Genomic DNA, 20667 nt, shown 5'->3' with positions numbered 1-20667 from the left:
TACCAATAACAACATCAAAACTGCCTAGGTCAATCGGTATCAAATCTATCTCAAAATCTCTACCAGCCAGATTAATGTTACATTTATGATACACAGTCTTAGAAGTAAGCACTTTACCATTAGCTATCTCTACAACATAAATACTATCTAGAAGAGTTAACAGAGTTTTTATTTTTGGACTTAATTTACTTGACACAAAACTCAAATCAGCCCCTGAATTAAATAGTACATAAACTGATAAATCGTTGACCGAGAACATACCCGTAACAAGTTTTGGATCTTCCTCAGCATCCCTGGCATTAATGTTGAATGCCCTTCCACGTGCATTCTCAGTAGTCTTCTTGTTCAGGCAAGCATCACAGAAATGCCCAGGCTTACCACATTCATAATAAACTTTCTGACTTCCACCATTTCTCGACTTCCCATTACCATTACCACCATTGTTACCACCATTATTACCACCACTTGCTGCAGGAGTAGCAGTACCCGGCATAACCACCGTGCAATCTTTAGCAATGTGTCCCTGCTTGGAACACCTCTTACAAGTAACCGTGCAATAACCATCATGAGCCTTATAACATCACGGATAAACATGCTGATTACGGTTATTCGAACCAGAAGTATCTTGTTTCTTCTGCTGATTTTGGTTCTGGTTGCTGTTTTTATCCCACTTCCTCTTCCCATTATCAGCCTTTTTAACAACTTCCTCACTGGCATCAGTCACAACTGCCTTACTTCTCCTCAAAATCTTGTCATTAAGCTTATGTTCCATAGACATAGCAGCTTCAATAGTCTGGGGCTCACTAGACTCAACCCCATGCTCAATCTGCTCAGATAACCCATCAATATAAGCTTCAATCTTAAGGTTCTCATCAGCATAAGTATTTGGACACAACAATGCCAATTAAAAGAACCTTTGTTCATAGGCATCTAAATCGGTGCCCTTCATCTTTAAATTCTTAAGCTCAGCCTCCAATTTCTTAAGTTCACCCCTGGGATGATAACGGGTGATCATTCTCTCTTTAACATTATTCCAAGTCAAACCATACGCCACATCATTACTCAAACTATTCACCAAGTTGTTCCACCAAGTTAATGCACTGTCTTTAAGAGTGCAGCTTGCAAAACTAACCTTATCCTCCTATCGGACTCGGCTAACCCTAAAAATAGACTCAATCTTCTCAAACCAACAAGTAAGTCCAATGGGTCCTTCGGTGCCACTATATGCTTGTGGACGGCTTGCCATAAAAGTCTTGTGGGAGTATCCCACCTGGTTGTTGGCATTAACATTAGCATTAGCTGCCATAGCAGCTGCTATCCCTTCAGAAATTAGGCGTTGCATACGAGCTTTGTTGGACTCGCGGGGAGGCCTGATCTTCAAAACAGAATAACACAACCGTTAGTACTAAGGATAATACCAGTGTTATAAAGGAATAGATCGAACACGAAAAGATTAACCATTAAAATAATAGTCAACGAACACTATGAGTAATAACATGTTAGTTATGATAGTTATAGAAATAGCCATCACATGCATACATACTTTATGATAAATATCATACTATATACATAGCACCTAACATACATGAACTATATTACACATAATATAACATGCCAAGAGTCATAACATTAGAAATAAAATATGATAATGATTACAGATGTCATAAAAAAAATAACTATCCATACATAAATGAAAAATACCCCATAACAAAATCCTCGGCAAAATGCCGTACATCACCCAAAATGTATGTATAAAAGGATAAATAGTCTATGAAATAACATAATCACTTATGATGTTATCACATCATATCTGCTTGGAGCGGGTGTGATAAGCTGGGCCGGCATGAGGCTCGTCAGGATTCTCATACTTCCTCAACTTTCCTTTCACCTCCTCCAACTCCGTCTGAAGGCCACGAACCATGCTCTCAAGAGCCTCGAACTTAGCGTTCACCTCCCGTTTACGCTTCCTAGTCTCGAACACGACATCATTCTTGAAACTAACAAACGTATCCATATCAGCTATAATCTCATCCATCACTTCTGTATGCGGCAAGACACGCATAAAGTCGCTAAGAGTATCAATGTGGGTCTCATTCATATATGCCCTAGTCATGTGAGTGATAGTAGCCATGTAGTAGTTAACATGATCTCTCAAGCAAGGCTGTCACGCACGACGAGCGGCAGACGGGGAAACAGGAGCAGGAACGGAATTGTTGCTCGAAGCCGACATCTGCAAACAGTAAAACCACAAACCACATACAAAATAAAAATATCATAATCAATAAATTGCTAGCGCGACTAGCTCAAAATGGGGCTGTCAAGCCCGATAGATCTATCCATAGGATTCGCGTTCAACAGTAGAAACCAGTGATTATAGTTACCAGACTAGGGAATATTTTTGTTCAACTCATAATGAATAATTTATCTTTAATTGCCACTTGTGTCTAAACGTAAAACAAAATGCATGTAATCACATCCCAAAAATACTTTAAATAGTATGAAAAGCGGGACTATAACTCACCTTAAAGCAAATGAAGTAATCACACAAAAGCGAACAACAAATGAAGTAAAGTGATCAAGAATGACCACAATGCCGACCTATAAATAAAGCATGTCGATATAAATAACTAACTTAGGTCAAGTCTTAGTATGATAGCTATAGTACTTGTTGCAAGTAGACATAGAACAACACACAACATGCCTCGGTTGATCAGAACAGCGTAAGGACACGTACTTTCTATTTTTAGAAAGTTTCTATTTTTAGCAGGTTTCCATTTTTGAAAAGTTTCTATTTTAGGAAAGTTTCTATTTTAGGAAAGTTTCTATATTAGGAAAGTTTCTATTTTTGGAAAGTTTATAAGTTAGGAAAGTTTCCTTAATTAGAAAGTCAACAAAAGTCAAAGTCAACCAAAAATCAACTCAAAAGTCAACCTTGGTCAAACATAGTCAATATTAAATTTTAAAGTATCAGTTACATTAATAATATAAGTTATAATGTTATTTAAAGTCATATATGTATAATTATGTCATATCATAAGTTTAATTAAATTAAAATGATTTATTAAAGTTAACATAAGTTTAAATGATATAATTAATATAACATAAGTATTTAATTAATTAAATATTAATCAAAATTTAAGTATTATTAATTAATAATAAATTTTAATCATATCATAAGTATTATTAATTAATAATGAGTTATTAATCATATCATAAGTTTTAATTAAAATTATTAAATCATAAGTATTTAATAATTAAATTTTAATTAAATAATAATTAAGTCTTATAATAATTAAATAATTAATTAATCCTTATTATAAGTCTTATTATAAAAATCTCATAACACAAGTTTAATACTTATCATAAGTATTTTTCATTAATAATAAAAGTATTATTAATCATAAGTTTAATTAAATGTTTATTTAATCAAAATGAAATTAATAAATGATATAATAAATATGTATATCATAGGTCTTAAATTAAAATAATTACTTTTTATATCATAAGTAATTTATTAATAATAAAAATCATTATTTATATCATAAGTCTTATTTAATAACCATAAGTTTTAATTAAAAGTTCATCGGGTCATAACTTAAGCCCCGGGTATCGGTTTTCGGCGAGTCTTATATATATATATATCTCCGCCTAACCAAACCACCCGACATATTAGTATACTCAAGAACACCCCAAGAAAAGCCACCAAGTCATGACCAACAGCCCTAATTGAAATTGGAGTTTTAATCCGTTCAAAAACATGTTTTAGTCATAACGGGTGATCCGTGGCTCGGATTTCGATGACCCGAACATGAATGTTCATCCAATCATCAATCCTAACACACTAGTACACTCTAGAGTATCCAAAAATGGTCACAAAGTTGGACCAAACCTGAAACAATTCGTTTTTATATTTTAATTTCAATAAAACACCATTTTAATCATAACTAGAGCTCCGGGAATCGAAATAACATGAATCCGGAGTCTAAAATTAATGTCTTGATGAGAGGAACACATCTAGACACTTTAATTTAACATTTACATCAGTTAAGTTTACAGAAATGGTCGAATAAGCTGTTGTCCCAATTCAATCAAACCGAAATCATGCTATAACAAGTGTTTCTATGCATACAATCAACAATACAAAAACATACAATCATCATAATATCATAATAACATATAAAAATAGAAAAATTAAAGAAAAATCAAAAAGTTAGGGTTTATACCCTAATCAAGAATTGATGAGTATAGGTGCATAGAGATCGAAGAGATGAACGCGATGATGATGATGAAAGCTTCTTGAATGATCAACAATTGATGAAGATGGTGATGATGATGATGGTTGGTGGCAACGGCCACAAAGAGGGAGGGAGGACGAGGAGAACTTTTTAGGTTAATGGAATGAGAGAAAAAAAATGCAAAATGAAATAAGGTGAAATTGAAAATGTGGAAACAAAATCACAAACCTCCCCCTCCTTAGAGGGTTTGGCCGAATGGGGTTGCGGGGGTGGACCCCATGGCCCAAATTTGTATTTTTATAAAATCCTTGTGGCGCGAACGCTCGATCGAAGCCCGAAACGCGAAAACACGACTACGCGATTGACTATTCGGAGAGATAATAAATACGCGACGAAAAATATATATAAACACTATATATATATATATACATATGACATTAAAATATCATATTTAAAATAATTTGGACTTAAAAATCCCAAAAGCTTGACCGTTGGTTTGAAAACCGAAAAGATTCGCCGGATAGAAATCCACGACACGTAGAAACGTACGATTTAAAATATGAATACAAATATTCATTTAGCACATAATAATAAATATATTATTACTAAAATGATTATATAGGTCATAGAAATGACGTGGCATGAATAACAATTAACGGTCGTTAAATAATAAACGGTAAAAGATAACGAAAAAAATAGGGTTGTATCATACCATCCCTTCATCCATCATCATCGCCAACAGCCCTCCATCGTGTTCTCTGCCTGTAATCCAATCCTTGACAACCACCATCATCTTCATCGTCAGCGTCACCGTCTCCATCTCCGGTGCAATATCCGCCGTCTACTCCGCCTACAAGCCACTTCGTCACAAGCACTATTATCGTCTTCACGATCTTGTTGAACTAACAGGTAAGCTTTGCTCTGGCTATGAATACGTTTCCCTGTTTTGATTTAGAACAAGGCTTTCTCAATTTTTTGCTTCTGTCTTTGCCGTTGTTGGTTTAAAAACTAAGGGTTATTGATTTCGCTACGACTTCGATCTAACCCACGGTATTTGGGATTCCGTACACTGCTTCCTCTATTATCTACTTCTGTTTGTGCGGTTGTTCATTTAAATCTAGGGTTATTGATTGCGCTGCAACGATTTCGTTTTATCTCTGGTTTTTTTTTTCGTTGATAATCCTTATATGATGTTAGGGTTTATTTTTTTGGTGGCGGTGTCAGGTTTTATTGTATGATTAATGTTTTATAAGTTACTGATATGACTACAAAGATACGGCTAAAATGGACGGTTTTATTCGTGCGGTGTCGTTAGGCCGCAGGACGTCAGATTCAGTTGATCAAGGTAGCATACAGTGGTTTTGCTTATTTATATTGTGCGGGGCTTAAATTTACTTTTACTTTCTAAGGTGTAGAATGTGTAAGTTAACCTAGGGTTGTATTTTTAAATGGATTAACGAATTGAAGATCAAGTGGATAATTATCTTTTATTTAAATTACCTAGATAAAGGATAGTAGTTGGTTTAAGCTAATGGTCCTAATTGAGTAAAAGTAAATAAAGTGGAAGGATATCCGGAGTATGCAGATCAGGGAAATGTTGAGCAAGATATCAGATTTGGGTTAAGGAAAGGTAATTATGCTTATGTTAAGGCAAAGTTTGGAATGGTGTAGATCTGGTTAGATGAGCCAATTACATAGACCTACTTATATATAGACTCTCGGAGTTCTCGTTGAGTAGTGGAAAGTATGTCACTTGATTGTATAATTGAAAGGTAACTATACCTTGCAGGTTATCCTCAGTAAAGTACTAGGTTTATTAGTGAGTTGAGCTCTAATCCTAACCCTCGTTATCAGTTTAGTTAACTAAATAACAACGTGCCGTGTTGATTGAACACTGATCACAAACGGAAGGAGTCCGTCGGTTTAAGCTGGCAAATCCTTAAATGAAAAAGTACAACCATTTCATTATACTAATGAGATCATATCAATTCAAACATTATACAGCATTACAATTGATATAGTGAAAGTAAAGCAGATAGAAACCTAATAGTTACCCAGACAGTTGATATGACTTAGTCCTAGGGCAACAATCAAAAAAGAACATGCAATAGGCTTGGGTCATACAGTGAAGGCACTAATTAGATCTTAACAGCTCCTAAGAGGTCTCTTTGAAACATTTAATAGGTATACTAGGTCATTCATGTCTCAATTCCTAAGTTCTGTGTCCTAAAAGCGCATTAGATGCCTCTCGAGAACTCCGGCCATACCGAGTTCATAGAATCTTCAGATATAGTATAACCAGGGGTCTTAATCCTATGAAGTAGCTAAGTTCATATAGGTGGACAAGTCCTGATCACAACCTAGGTTGTTCAATCCTTAAGATGTTAGCATACAAATCTATCAGACTTACTAGTTTAGTATTACGATAGTAACCGTACTAAATTAACATAATTACGCTAACCCAAACTTCTATCATGGCAACATACAGATTAATTAAGCTATCATGGTAATATAGGAACGCATTATTAAACATAAAAGGTAAGAACACATGTTTAATACAAAAGACAAGCGTTTCGGATAAAAACCTGAAAAGGCCGAAGAAATCTACCCGAGATCGCACGGACTCGCCGGGATATCCTCCGGAAAATAAAAGCTAAGCTAACTTCTACTAAAAACTAACTAAACTAAAAGCTTGAGTATATAAAGTGAATTACAATTTGAGTGTGTGTTGAAATAGATGAAGAGAGCCCTTTAAATAGACTTGGATTTTGCCAGCAAACGAATGGCAGGCCGTTTGGCAGGCTGTTTTCTGGGGCCGTTTGCCAGCCTTGCCCGTTTGCAGTGTCCGTTTGTTCTGGCCATGTGGCAGACCATTTTTCATACAGGCAAACCATTTGGCTGGCCGTTTAGCAGGCCGTTTGGCTTGCCTGGTCAGCTGAAATCACTGGATCGTAACTTGATTTCTTGTCTTTCACTGTTTTTGTTCTAGAATCTTCGTTTTAGCTTCGTTTTACTTGATTCTTTTTGCATTGCCTTCGTAATTACTTAATCTACAAAATCAACTGAAAAAGCGATAATTTTGACGACAAAGTTTGAAACTTTATTGATTTAGGGACTAATATCGGGGTAAAAACGTGACTTTTTGGCCGATATCAAATACCCCATACTTAGCTTTGCTTGTCCTCAAGCAAAAAGCAGGAATATAAGGTTCTTTCTAATAGATTCTTCCTTGTCCGCCCGTGGATCCTTTTATTATGCCTTCATCAGAAGTTGTCACATCTTTCGAAAGTATAAGAAAAAGTTTCGAACTTTGATAATTTTAGTCGCTAGATTTCAATCGCGTCCATACTGAAAAAGGTGTACTTTCCAACTCTCAGATGTAGAGTCTACATGACCAGGCTCCTCACTAGCAGATCGCTCATATCACTTGTGACACTGCTAAATTTTTTTATACGTGGCGGAAGCATTTATTTATTAATTACCAAATAACTTTAACTATTGTCAATACAGTAAAACCAGTGTCACGTGTTTTAAAACAATATACATAATTTAAACGGACAAGACATAATTACATTCGGTTTACAAAAGAACAAAGTTTTTACTATAAAAGACCACATCAGAGTTGACTCCTGACAAACATAACATTATCATGCCCGTCTTCTCCCAAAAGCGAAATCTACAAAGCTACAACCTGTAGGGAGGAGATGGAGGGGAATTAGCATGAAGCTAAGTGTGTACGACTAACTACAGGAAATAGTACACAGGAACCGTTATACTAATCATGTCACAAAGTCTAACACACAAACATCACCCAAGTGCCGTCTACAGAGACTCTGGCGGCTCGGCCAATCCATTATCCACCAGTTGATCAGACTGGGGCTTCCCAGAAGTTCCTCCACCACCGTATGTATATATATAATCCACACGCGACGGACGCGTCATTCACATATATATACACCTCGATTGTCTAGGCTACCACATGAGGAACCCAACCCGCAGGTTGATCTCTCCTACCAAGGCTACCACACAATAGGGACGCACTGGGCTCCAGCAGACAAGCATCAACTAACATGAAGTCATCACAACATACTAACTAACCATAGTAGCAGGTATATCTAACAAGCATGACAATCATAATATAACATGCTACTCTATACTATATACTCCAGTTAGTCCCACTCACCAAATACCAGCAACCAGCTCAGATAATCTACTACTGAGCAGCTTCCTTATCCTTATCACCTGAACATAAGGTAAATCAAGTTAGTTGATGTCCGTTAACACCAAACAAGTAGAGAAATTTTTGTATCAAAAAGCGTCCGTTAAAAATTTCTACTTAACACTTGTGCATTTTCAAAATTTACATTCTGATCATCAATATACAAACCGGCAGCATAACGACTAAAAATCAACACTTAGTAAAATATTTCACTGCCAAAGACACTCGGTCGACTTTCAGAGACAGTCGGGCGACTGTCTACACTCACTCGGCCGAGTGTCTAGTCACTCGGTCGATGGTCTTTCACAGACACACTCGGTCGTAGGTCATAAACACTAGGTCAATGGTCGAGTTGGTCGGTCGAGTGTCTCGAGACACTCGGTCGACGGTGTTTATCTGCAGAAGCTGATGAACAAAGCTACAGGTTTCACCCAAAATTGACCAATTCTTGCTCTAGAGCTCAATTTTAACCTCAAAACTGACCAAATCGAAGACAATAAACATGTAGAAACATAAACCCACAAAATTTAGACTCAAACAACATCAAATCTAACCATTTTGACCTAAATTACTCACTTTGTAAAACTTCACACAAAAACCCAATTTTCTCAAAGATTAAAGCATGAAATACTATGATTCTTACCTTGATAGAATCAGTAAATCATAAAGAATACAAAGATGTAAATGATTTGAGCTCTAAAACAAGAATTAAAGATTAGGGTTTTTGATGTAGGTGAGAGTGAAGAACGAGGTGTTTGGGAATAATCTAGAAAATGCAAGAAATGGGCATCACTAGTCGACATATTTGGGTTTAATTCCCACACTGTGGAACACACGGATATTTATCAGTTATCTGATATCTTTCGTACATCATTTGGCAACCCTAACGAAGTCCAAATTAAATAAACAACCCTATTCTGTGACTCTTGTCACAAACTGGTCCTAACAACACCATTAAATAATAATATATATTAATTAAAAAATTAAAGCATATATTAACACAATACTAACTTAAGGGCAATTTAGTAATCTTACAGCTAGGCTTGATTGAGGGTGTTACATCACTCAAGGATTAGGCTGCCCTAATCTAATTGTATTGTCGCTCAGAAGCCAGTCGTGTAATGATTCTCATCATAGGCTTGGTAAAGCATCGATATCTCCATCGGTTAAGTAAGGACGGCACTGATCTGCTTCCTAGGCTTTCTTTCAAGAGGAAGACGGGTTGTAGGGTTGGTTGAGAAATTTATGGAATGGTGAAAGGTATCCAGATCTTTTTGATTTGAAACAGAGAATTGATAGATTTTGATTCTTCCGAGTATCCATTTTTGGATAGAGAACGGCTTGGATTTTGTCAAAAATTTCTTCGGAAGATGCGGATTTCGCTAAGACTTTATCTAGAATTTTCTTTGGCTCTTCCGGTAATTCTTCTTTGTTGCAACTTCTTGGGTTTCTTTTACCTTTTATTTTAGAGGCTTTGCCCTTTCATCATCTTTTTTTTCAGTAGGTCTCGAAGCTAAACGCTTGGAGCGTCGCACTGGAGGAGATGGCAGTGCTGTACTAATGTCCTCCTCAACACTCTCCAGGATCAATCGTCTTGGGCCTAGCTGCCCTGTTGACGGCCTATTCTGATCAGCGCTGCTTTCCGATAGGTACAGTCTAGGAGTCCTCCTCCTACGAACTGGGATGTAAACTGAAGCTCCTGAACTTGGCATTCTTCCTGAATACATTCAACAAACTTGTAAGTACTAAGCGCAAGTATGGTGCTTAGTGTTAGTGCACAGAGATAATATTTTTGTAAATTGAAAATAATAAAAATAATAAAAAGGATAAGCAAGGGGTGCCTCCAAAGAGCGCTTTGTTTATCAAGTCGTTACAGCTCGACTTTTCTTGTCAGATCTTCAGAATCAATCAAAGGAGAAGAGGTGCTACTCCTTGTTGTGGTCTTCTAGATAAGCTTTTAGTCGGTGGCCGTTGACTTTGAAGTTGCCAGTAGGTCCTTCCAATTCCACGGCTCCGTGTGGAAATGCATGTATAACTTTGTATGGCCCACTCCATCTTGATCTGAATTTTTCAGCGAACTTCTTGAATCAAAAATTAAAGAGTAGAACTTTATCTCCAGGAGCGAACTTTGTTGGTATCAATTTTGCATCGTGTGTCAGCTTCATCCATTCCTTGCAGATATATGACGTCTCGTACGCTTGGTCTCTTAATTCCACGAGTTCATTCATCTTCATCTTCTGATGCCTAGCAGTTACTGAGGGATTGAGGTTACATGTTTTCAGTGCCAGAGAGCTTTATACTCTAGTTCCAGTGGAAGGTGATAGGCTTTTCCATAGATCATGCGGTAGGGTGTAGTTCCTAAAGGATTCTTGTAAGCAGTCCGGAATGCCCACAGAGCATCGTCTAGTTTCTCGACCCATTTATTTCCATGATGGCCGACGGTGCGTTCTAGGATTCTCTTGAGTTCTCTGTTGGTGACCTATGCTTGTCCGTTAGTCTGCGGATGATAGGCAGTGGACATTTTGTGGGTAACTCCGTATTTTTGCATCACCATCATAAATTGGGTATTACAAAAGTGTGTGCCTCTATCAGTTATTATAGTGCGTGGAGCTCCAAATCGGCAGAAGAGTCTCTTCAGGAAGTTGGTGATGGCCTTGGCATCATTGGTTGGAAATGCTTGGGCTTCGACCCATCTGGAGACGTAATCTACTGCTACGAGGACATATTCTTTCCCATTAGACTTCGAGAATGGCCCAATAAAGTCTAATCCCCATATATAGAATATATCGCAAGCTTGGATATTAGTCTGAGGCATCTCATTCTTCAAAGAGAAATACCTTGCCTTTGGCATGCGTCGCAACGCTTTACAAGCTCTTGCGCATCTCGGAATATAGACGGCCAATAAAATCCTGATTCGTAGATTTTTCTTGCAGTTAAGTTTGCTCCATGATGACCTCCAGTTGGTCCGTGGTGACATTGGTGAAGAATCCCTGCTGCTTGTTTCTCATCTACGCACCTCCTAATATCTGATCAGGGTAAGTTCTAAACAGGTACGGATCTTCCCAGTAGTAGTACTTGGTATCCCTAAAGAACTTCCTTCTTTGGGATGTGCTCATTCCCTTTTGTACTACTCCAAAAACTAGGTAGTTGTCTATGTCAGCGTACCAAGGAGTTTTTGATCCTATGTGAGCTTGTCCTAAGCTCATAAGTTGTTCTTCCAGAAATTTGTCTCTGATATCTTTTTCAGCAAGTTGTTCCATCACTGGGTTTTTCAAATGACTAAGATGGTCTGCTGCGACGTTCTCTGCTCCTTTCTTATATTTGATTTCAATATCAAATTCTTGAAGGAGTGAGATCCATCGTAGGAGTCTCGGTTTAGCGCCTTGCTTAGTGAATAGATATTTAAGGGCTGAATGATCTATATAAACCGTAGTTTTAGACAGGATGAGATAGGAACGGAATTTGTCGAAGGCGAATACCACTGCTAGCAGCTCCTTTTCCGTGGTCGTATAATTCTCTTGAGCTCCGGTTAAGGTTTTGCTGGCGTAATAGATTGGATGAAAGTTCTTATCTTTCCGTTGTCCAAGTACAGCTCCAACTGTGAAGTCACTCGCATCACACATGATCTCGAATGGTAAACTCCAATCAGGAGCTATCATGATGGGTGCATGTGTTAGCGGTTCTTTCAGATAGTTGAATGCTTTAATACATTCTTCATCAAAGACAAACGGAACTTCCTTTTCGAGGAGATGAGTGATAGGTCGTGTGACCTTTGAGAAATCTTTAATGAAACGTCGGTAGAAACCGGCGTGTCCAAGGAAACTCCTTACCGCTTTTACTATGGTAGGTTATGAAAGTTTAGTTATGGTCTCAATTTTAGCCTTATCGACTTCTATTCCTGACTTTGAAATCTTATGTCCTAAAACTATTCCTTCTTTAACCATGAACTGACATTTCTCCCAATTCAGAACTAAAATTGAATCTTCACACCGGGTGAGCATCTTGTCAAGGTTAGAAAGGCACGAATCAAAGGTACTACCAAAGACTGAGAAGTCATCCATGAAGACTTCCATACAACGTTTAATCATGTCGTGGAATATTGCTACCATGCATTGCTGGAATGTAGCTGGTGCATTGCATAACCCAAAGGCAGTGTTGTAAATCTCCCGAGATCTCCCCGAGATCTCGTTTTTAGAAGGCAATCGAGACGAGATGTTCATCTCCCGAGATTTCTCGGTCAACGGGGTCAAACTTGGTCAAAGCCACGATTTCTCGGATTTTTTTGCTAATTTGTAAGATTTTCTTGTAAAATTCGTAATTTCTAAGATTTTTCGCTCATTTCTCTGATATTTTTGTAAAATCTCGTAAAAACGTATATAAATCTACATATATTTATGTTTTTATGTATATTTTATTAAAAAAACTATAAATTCAACGTAAGTCAACGTCCGAGATCTCCCCGAGATTATTTCGAGATGCCGAGATCTCCCTAAAAAGGTCTAAACGAGATCTCCCTGAGATCCGAATTCTCCAACTTTTCCCAAAGGGCATGCGTCGATAAGCAAATGTTCCATAAGGACAGGTGAAGGTTGTCTTTTCTTGGTCCTTTGGATCGAGGGGAATCTGAAAGTAGCTGAAAAAACCGTCAAGGAAACAATAGTACTCATCTCCTTATAGACGTTCCAATATTTGATCGATGAATGGTAATGGAAAATGATATTTTTGGGTTGCATCGTTTATTTTACGATAATCTATGCAAACCCTCCAACCAGTGACCTCCTGTGTTGGATTAAGCTCATTATTCTCATTTTGAATTACGGTCGTCCCTCCCTTCTTGGGTACCACTTGAACAGGGCTGATCCATGGTGAATCAGAAATGGGATAGATCAGACCAGCGTCCAGAAGTTTGATTACTTCTTTCTTGACGACTTCTTGAATCATAGAGTTGACCCTTCTTTGCCTCTGAACTGACGGTTTGAAATCATCCTCCATGAAGATCTTGTGGGTGCAATAGTTGGGGCTGATTCCTTTTATGTCGGAGATCTTCCAAGCAATTGTCTTCTTATTTGATTTCAAAACCTGAATCAATTTCGCCTTCTCTTGTGGCGCGAGGTCTTTCGAGATGATTACGGGGAGTTGCGATTCTCCTTCTAAGAATGCATATTCCAGATTGTCGGGTAACTTCTTCAATTCCAATTTCGGAGGTTCCTCGATAGATGGCTTCATTCTAGCTATTTCCTTTTGGTCTAACGAGTCATATCTCTCTTGGATTCTGATTCTTCTTCAATAGTGGTCACTAATGCTATATGTTCTTCGTTCTTGGAAATTGTCCTTCTTAATGCTTCACCTTCAGAAACGTCTTCCTTAGTTTTGAAAGTTGGTTCAGGAATTTCGTCACAGTCCTCTTCTGTCTGGGATTCCGTATGAGCGAAGATGTCATCCTTCTCAGCAGCTTCATTGCTCTAATCTTCCTATTGTGCAACTAGTGTGTCTAAGAGATTCCATACTTCGTCTGCTGTTCGTGACATGAAATTGCCTTGCGAGGCCATGTCTAGGAGAGACTTATCATCCTTGGTCAAAACATTGTAAAGCGTACAGATTATGTCTGCCCGACTTAACGAATTATTCAGACATCTTTTAAGCATCACCTTTACTCTATTCCATGATAGACACAATGACTCATTTTCTTTTTGAGAAAAGTTTGTGATGTCATTTCTTAAACAAGTTTGTAGAGAGGGTGGATAAAATCTGTTTAAAAACTTGGTGGCTAGTTCCTCCCATGAATGTATTGAATTCGAGTTAAGTTCGTCAAACCATGCTAAGGCTTGTGTAGACAGAGAATATTGAAAAAGATGAAGTTTCAAAATGTTTTTCTCGTTTTCTTCCTTCTTAAAAGAGTCAACCAGACTGATAAATTTGTTTAAAAGAAAGTTTGGATCGTCAGTCGGTAATCCATGAAATTTACAGATCATACTGACTAGTTTAATCATGTGTGAACTGATTTTAGGAATTCCTTCGGTTCCTAAGATGATTGGTCCTCCTCTTTCCTCTAAGCTGGACTTATTCATAGAAGCAAGGGTGTTTTATTGTTTCATTTTTAGATTTTCTGTTTAAAAAGACTTGAAAAATAACTTTTAGAAAATACTAATTGATTAAAAGGATCGATAATTTAATAAAAACAATTACTCTTGAAATTCGGTCGCTAACTTATCGGATATTTCAACTGATAGGACTCCTTACAGATTACTTTGTTTCTAGGTGGCCAGGCTGACTACAGAGAGGCATGATCCTATTGGTTCCAATATAATTGGAGACTGTTCGGAAAATCCAACAACCAAGTCCGTGTATAATTGTCTTTCTTAGACACCACCAAACAATACTTTTGTCTGTTCAAAATCTTTCTCAATAAAATTATTCGATCCCCGGCAGCGGCGCCTAGAAAACTCTGATATGACTACAAAGATACGGCCGAAACGGACAGTTTTATTCGTGTGGTGTCGTTAGGCAACAGGACGTCAAATTCAGTTGATCAAGGTAGCATACAGTTGTTTTGTTTATTTATATTGTGCGGGGCCTAAATTTACTTTTACTTTCTAAGGTGTAGAAGGTGTAAGTTAACTTAGGGTCGTATTTTTGAATGAATTAACAAATTGAAGATCAAGTGGATAATTGTCTTTTATTTAAATTACCTAGATAAAGGATAGTAGTTGGTTTAAGCTAATGGTCCTAAGTGCGGAAAGGTAAATAAAGTGGAAGGATATCCGGAGTATGCAGATCAGAGAAATGTTGACCAAGATATCAGATTTGGGTTAGAGAAAGGTAATTATGCTTATGTTAAGGCAAAGTTTGGAATGGTGTAGATCTGGTTGGATGAGCCAATTACACAGGCCCACTTATATCTAGACTCTCGGAGTTCTCATTGAGTAGTGGAAAGTACGTCACTTGGTTGTATAATTGAAAGGTAACTATACCTTGGAGGTTATCCTCATTAAAGTACTAGGTTTATTATTGAGTTGAGCCCTAATCCTAACCCTCGTTATCAGTTTAGTTAACTGAATAACAACGTGCCGTGTTGATTGAACACTGATCACAAACGGAAGGAGTCCGTCGGTTTAAGTTGGCAAAACCTTAAATGAAAACTAACAACCATTTAATCATACTAATGAGATCATATCAATTCAAAGATTATACAGCATTACAGTTGATATACTGAAAGTAAAGCAGATAGAAACCTAATAGTTACCCAAACAGTTGATATGACTTAGTCCTAGGGCAACAATCAAACAGGAACATGCAATAGGCTTGGGTCATACAGTGAAGGCACTAATTAGATCTTAACAGCTCCTAAGAGGTCTCTTTAGAACAGTCAATAGGCATACTAGGTCATTCATGTCTCAATTCCTAAGTTCCGTGTCCTAAAAGCGCATTAGATGCCTCTCAGGAACTTCGGCCATACCGAGTTCATAGAATCTTCAGATATAGTATAACCAGAGGTCTTAATCCTATGAAGTAGTTAAGTTCATATAAGTGGACAAGTCCTGATCACAACCTAGGTTGGTTAATCCTTAAGATGCTAGCATACAAATCTATCAGACTTACTAGTTCATTATTACGACAGTAACCGCACTAATTTAATATAATTACGCTAACCCAAACTTCTATCATGGCAACATACAGATTAATTAAGCTATCATGGTAATATCGGAATGTATTATTAAACATAAAAGGTAAGAACACATGTTTAATACAAAAGACAAACGTTTCGGATAAAACCCTGAAAAGGCCGAAGAAATCTACCCGAGATCGCAGGGACTCGTCGGGATATCCTCCGGAAAATAAAAGCTAAGCTAACTACTACTAAAAACTAACTAAAAGCTTGAAAATATAAAGTGAATTACAATTTGAGTGTGTGTCGAAATGGATGGAGAGAGCCCTTTAAATAGACTTGGATTTTGCCAACAAATGGCTGGCTGGCCGTTTGGCAGGCCGTTTGCTGGGCCGTTTGCCGGCCTTGCCCGTTTGCAGTGCCCGTTTGTTCTGGCTGTGTGGCAGGCCGTTTGATATACAGGCAAGCCGTTTGGCAGGCTGTTTGGCTTGCCTGGTCAGCTGAAATCACTGGATCGTAACTTGATTTCTTGTCTTTCACCGTTTTCGCTCTAGAATCTCGTTTTAGCTCCGTTTTACTTGATTCTTTTTGCATTGCCTTCGTAATTACTTAATCTACAAAATCAACCGAAAAGCGATAATTTTGCTGACAAAGTTTGAAACTTTATTGATTTAGGGCTTAATATCAGGGGTAAAAACGTGACTTTTTGGCTGATATCAGTTACAAATTGATTGATTCCGCACTCCATCGGAGGTTTATTAATTGTTTTTTCCCTTTTGATTGACTAACTGTAGGTTTGTTAATTTTTTTCCCCGTTGTTAAAGGTTTTGGTTCATATCTGCTTCTCTTCAGTAGATATGCTTTTTATCTTCTTTTGTTAATTTCGTTTTTTTGCAACTTATGACTTATTTCTAGAGGCTTATTTGTCGTTATAATGTGAACGCAACTTTGAACATAACTCTAAACAATAGCACCAAGAGAGATGTTGAAACAAAATTAATGGTGCTATTCGGTTCGTGCATATAAGCGGATGCCTGTTTAAATGGGTTGAAGTCTCACCACCCCATTTAGTTTAGGCATGATAATGTATTAAATTTCGTGTCTGATGCTATTCTGTTTGATGCTCCTGCTGTAGGCTGATGCTCTTATAAGGCAACAGGCATCTCCAAATATATTGTATCTTCATTGCTCATATATCAATATATATGCTTGCTTGCTTTAAAAAAAAAAAGGACAACTTTGTAGTAATAGTAGTATGTAATTAGGTTCTATGTTATTATGCTGGTACTCTAGTAGTAGTATGTTACTCCCTCCGTCCCGGATTAATTGTCCCCAGACAAAAAACACACAATTTAAGAAATGTCATTATCACACTGTACTTTTTCTGTACTTCTTTCTTTCTTTACTGTTTTACCCTCGACTAATTAATTAGAAATCTCTCTCACCTTTGTAATTTAATTAATTCATTAGGGACAATATTGTAAACTTTATCAAATTTACTTTCCATATTTGGAAGTGGACAATTAATCTGGGACGTCCCAAAAAGGAATACTGGACAATTAATCCGGGACGGATGGAGTATTAAATTTAAAAACCGCATGTTCTTGCAATGAAAACAATTTAGTAGCAAAGTGACCTTTTCTTTTAACAGTTAACAAACTTTCGAACGCTAGCAGCGAAGCGTGTATACCTCGCTCTAGTTTACTATGATTCTATGAATTAACAAAAGAATTCAAATTATTTGGATTTTAATTAGTTTTACTATTGAAGATAAATTAGTTTAGGTTAGGTTGGGTTGTTCTAACGGAATATTGTCTTTTTGGTTATGTTAATCCTATTAACGATAAAATATTTTAATTTGGATCTTATAGTTGTGTACAACGAAAAGTTTCACGCATGTGACAACGCGCGGTGATCTCATGCTTGTTATTCATCAATGCAAAAACTTATACAATAGATATTCAAGACGTAAATGCAAACTTCATGACTTATTTGACTTACTACAAATAGCTAGTAAATTAGATATCACTTCAATTATTCAGCAAATCAAACATAACTTCTGAAACAAAACAATGGCTTCTTTTGTAAAAGTCCTCCACGCCATTTAATTTCCTCACATGCAACAAGGCTTCATGATACCAACGAGGGATATATCTCCCTCACGCTTCACTGCGGGTTAAGTTATTAAGTGTATTTTCTTAAGTGATTTAAAACGGCTTTATGCAATGCATAGTTTTTGTTTAGTAGCTACATATTGATCGTAAAGTTTAATAGTTACTTTTATATTTTTTATTCAATATTAAAATTTAAATCTAAATATAAACTATAACAATTCTATGAAGTATATAGTTTGTCTGGGTATGTTTAAGTTAATAAAAATATGGGTTTAAGTTATATGTCTCCTCTCATTGCTTTAAACATCTACACGTATTACTTTCCTTGGTTCCATATTAATATAGATATTAATTAATATTAATATAAATTTAATTTGAGGGTATGTAATGATACATATATAATCTTTTTTTTTTTTTTTTTTTTTTTTTTTTTTTTTTTTTTTTTTTGAAAAGCAATCATATATATCAATTCTCAAAATGTACAAAACAACCTCGCCAAAATGGGAAGACGAGGCAAACATGCAACAAGGATGCTAAGCTAGCATCAAGATATATACATCAAAACACACGCATACAACATAACATTACAACAAAAAACTAGATGGATTATGAAACCAAGAATGCCAATCGATAGACTTCCCTTTGAACCGCTTGACAATCCACTCGAAGCTTTTAACTTGGATTTCGCTAAGCGCACATGGAGCGGTCCAACCTTTATTTTTGAAGATCACATGGTTCCGGTTCTTCCAAATAAGGTAACATGCAACCCAAATAATCCCTTGCCAAATATGTTTACCCGAATCCAATAGGGGGAGACCCGACATACCCAACAAAAGATTATCAAGGTTAGATAATGGAGCACTGGAAAAACCGCACCAATTTAGAACTTTTTTCCACACCTCAATAACTTTTTTGCACTCAAGGAGAGTATGATCTACCGACTCGATGACATCATCACAAAGAGGACAAAGTACCGAGTGTAAATCCACCCCTCGTTTGTCAAGTTCTTCACGTACCGGGATACGACGCCTCCTCGCTTTCCATATAAACACCACAACCTTTTTTGGTACCAAGTTATTTTTAATAGTTTCCAACGCCGTATTACCCGCACCAAATGTGTTTGTGTTGATTAATTTAGACAAGCTTTTAGTCGTGTATTTCCCATTATTTTCTTTGACCCATTTCCAGCTATCACTTGAACTGTTGTCCATCGAAACACCCGAGATCAGAAGATTCAGCTGCTCCAATTCAGTGACAGCCCGTCCAGAAGGATTTCTCGTCCAGCACCAAGTCGCAATGCACCTAGAACCATCCCAAGTCAGCATTTCGTTGATCGTACAAGTCTGGTCCGCATCAAGTCTTGCAAGTCTCTTGAATCTATCTTTTAATGGAGTATCCCCAACCCATAAATCCCCCCAAAAAGATGTAGGTGTCCCGTCACCAATACTTCTAACAAATGAATTCCGAAATTGCACACCAAGTGAATCAATGAAGCTTCATGTATCAACAATGTTAGACCACACGGTCTTGCGTGACCTTCTAGGATGATTTGCATCACCAAGGAGGCCACCCGAAGACCCATAAATTGTAACATCCCAACCCAATACACGACAAAAACCATTGTAAATTCGTGGCAAAAAAAAATTTCGCTGACTGACCCTCTGCGCGCCGCGCAAATGCCCTTGCGCGCCGCGCAAAAGCTGGCTGTCCCCGGTGCGCTTTAATGCGAAAAAGATGAGGTGCTTCCCGACACATTTGACCGAAACGCTTTTAACCGTACGTTAATATATGTAAAACTAGTACATAACTAAGGTATGAACGAGTTTTACAAAGTGGGGCCCACACGTGCCCAAAATGCCATTAAGTGTAAAAATACAAGTTTAATACAAATGAGAGTTTCGACCACAAAAAGTTTAATTGCCAAACGACACAACGAGCATGGTGTTTGGGGTTAAACTACCCAAGTCTCGGTCAAACTCCAAGCCATGACCAAAAGCGCTTCCTAATCATCAAAGCGGGAAACTCAATCCAAGGTAATGCCCTTACCCTTATCCACACACGAACCTATAAAAAGGTAAACATCGAGAGGGTAAGCAAAGCTTAGTGAGCACAATAATTATACATACACATATATAATCTACTTACTTGCATCACTTACACAACATCATACTCGGTTTAACAATTCGACAATCATGCAACAATATTATGCATATACCATAAACCGCAAATCCACAAGTAGCTAATAATACAAAAGCATACGATTCATAAATAAATACTTTCAATACATAACTCACGCAACCTTGGTTAACCAATTCGAACAAGGGAAACGGTACATACAAGACCGTTGGAGTTCATAACATCCGTTAGTGCTACTTAATCAACGCGTAGTCACTAATCCCCCCGGGTGATGTCTTAAACAACGCGACTCACTCACCCTTTCCAATGTGGCGTCTTAAACAACGCGACGATTCCACATGCCATTCAATACGATGG

The 20667-nt window shown here is 37.3% G+C and overlaps 1 protein-coding gene across 1 annotated transcript; it reads right to left on the bottom strand.

The window, feature by feature from the left end:
* Nucleotides 1-18758: 18758 nt before the first annotated feature.
* Nucleotides 18759-19499, bottom strand: LOC139875981 (uncharacterized). Its single transcript, XM_071863279.1, has one exon. The coding sequence runs from the start codon at nucleotides 19497-19499 to the stop codon at nucleotides 18759-18761; it is 741 nt and encodes a 246-aa protein (XP_071719380.1).
* Between the last annotated feature and the right edge of the window lie 1168 nt (nucleotides 19500-20667).

Source organism: Rutidosis leptorrhynchoides, chromosome 11, assembly GCF_046630445.1.
Source record: "Rutidosis leptorrhynchoides isolate AG116_Rl617_1_P2 chromosome 11, CSIRO_AGI_Rlap_v1, whole genome shotgun sequence".
In the NCBI taxonomy this organism is placed as follows: domain Eukaryota; kingdom Viridiplantae; phylum Streptophyta; class Magnoliopsida; order Asterales; family Asteraceae; genus Rutidosis; species Rutidosis leptorrhynchoides.
Note: the sequence above shows the minus strand (reverse complement) of the source record. Positions and strands in the feature narration are given on the sequence as shown.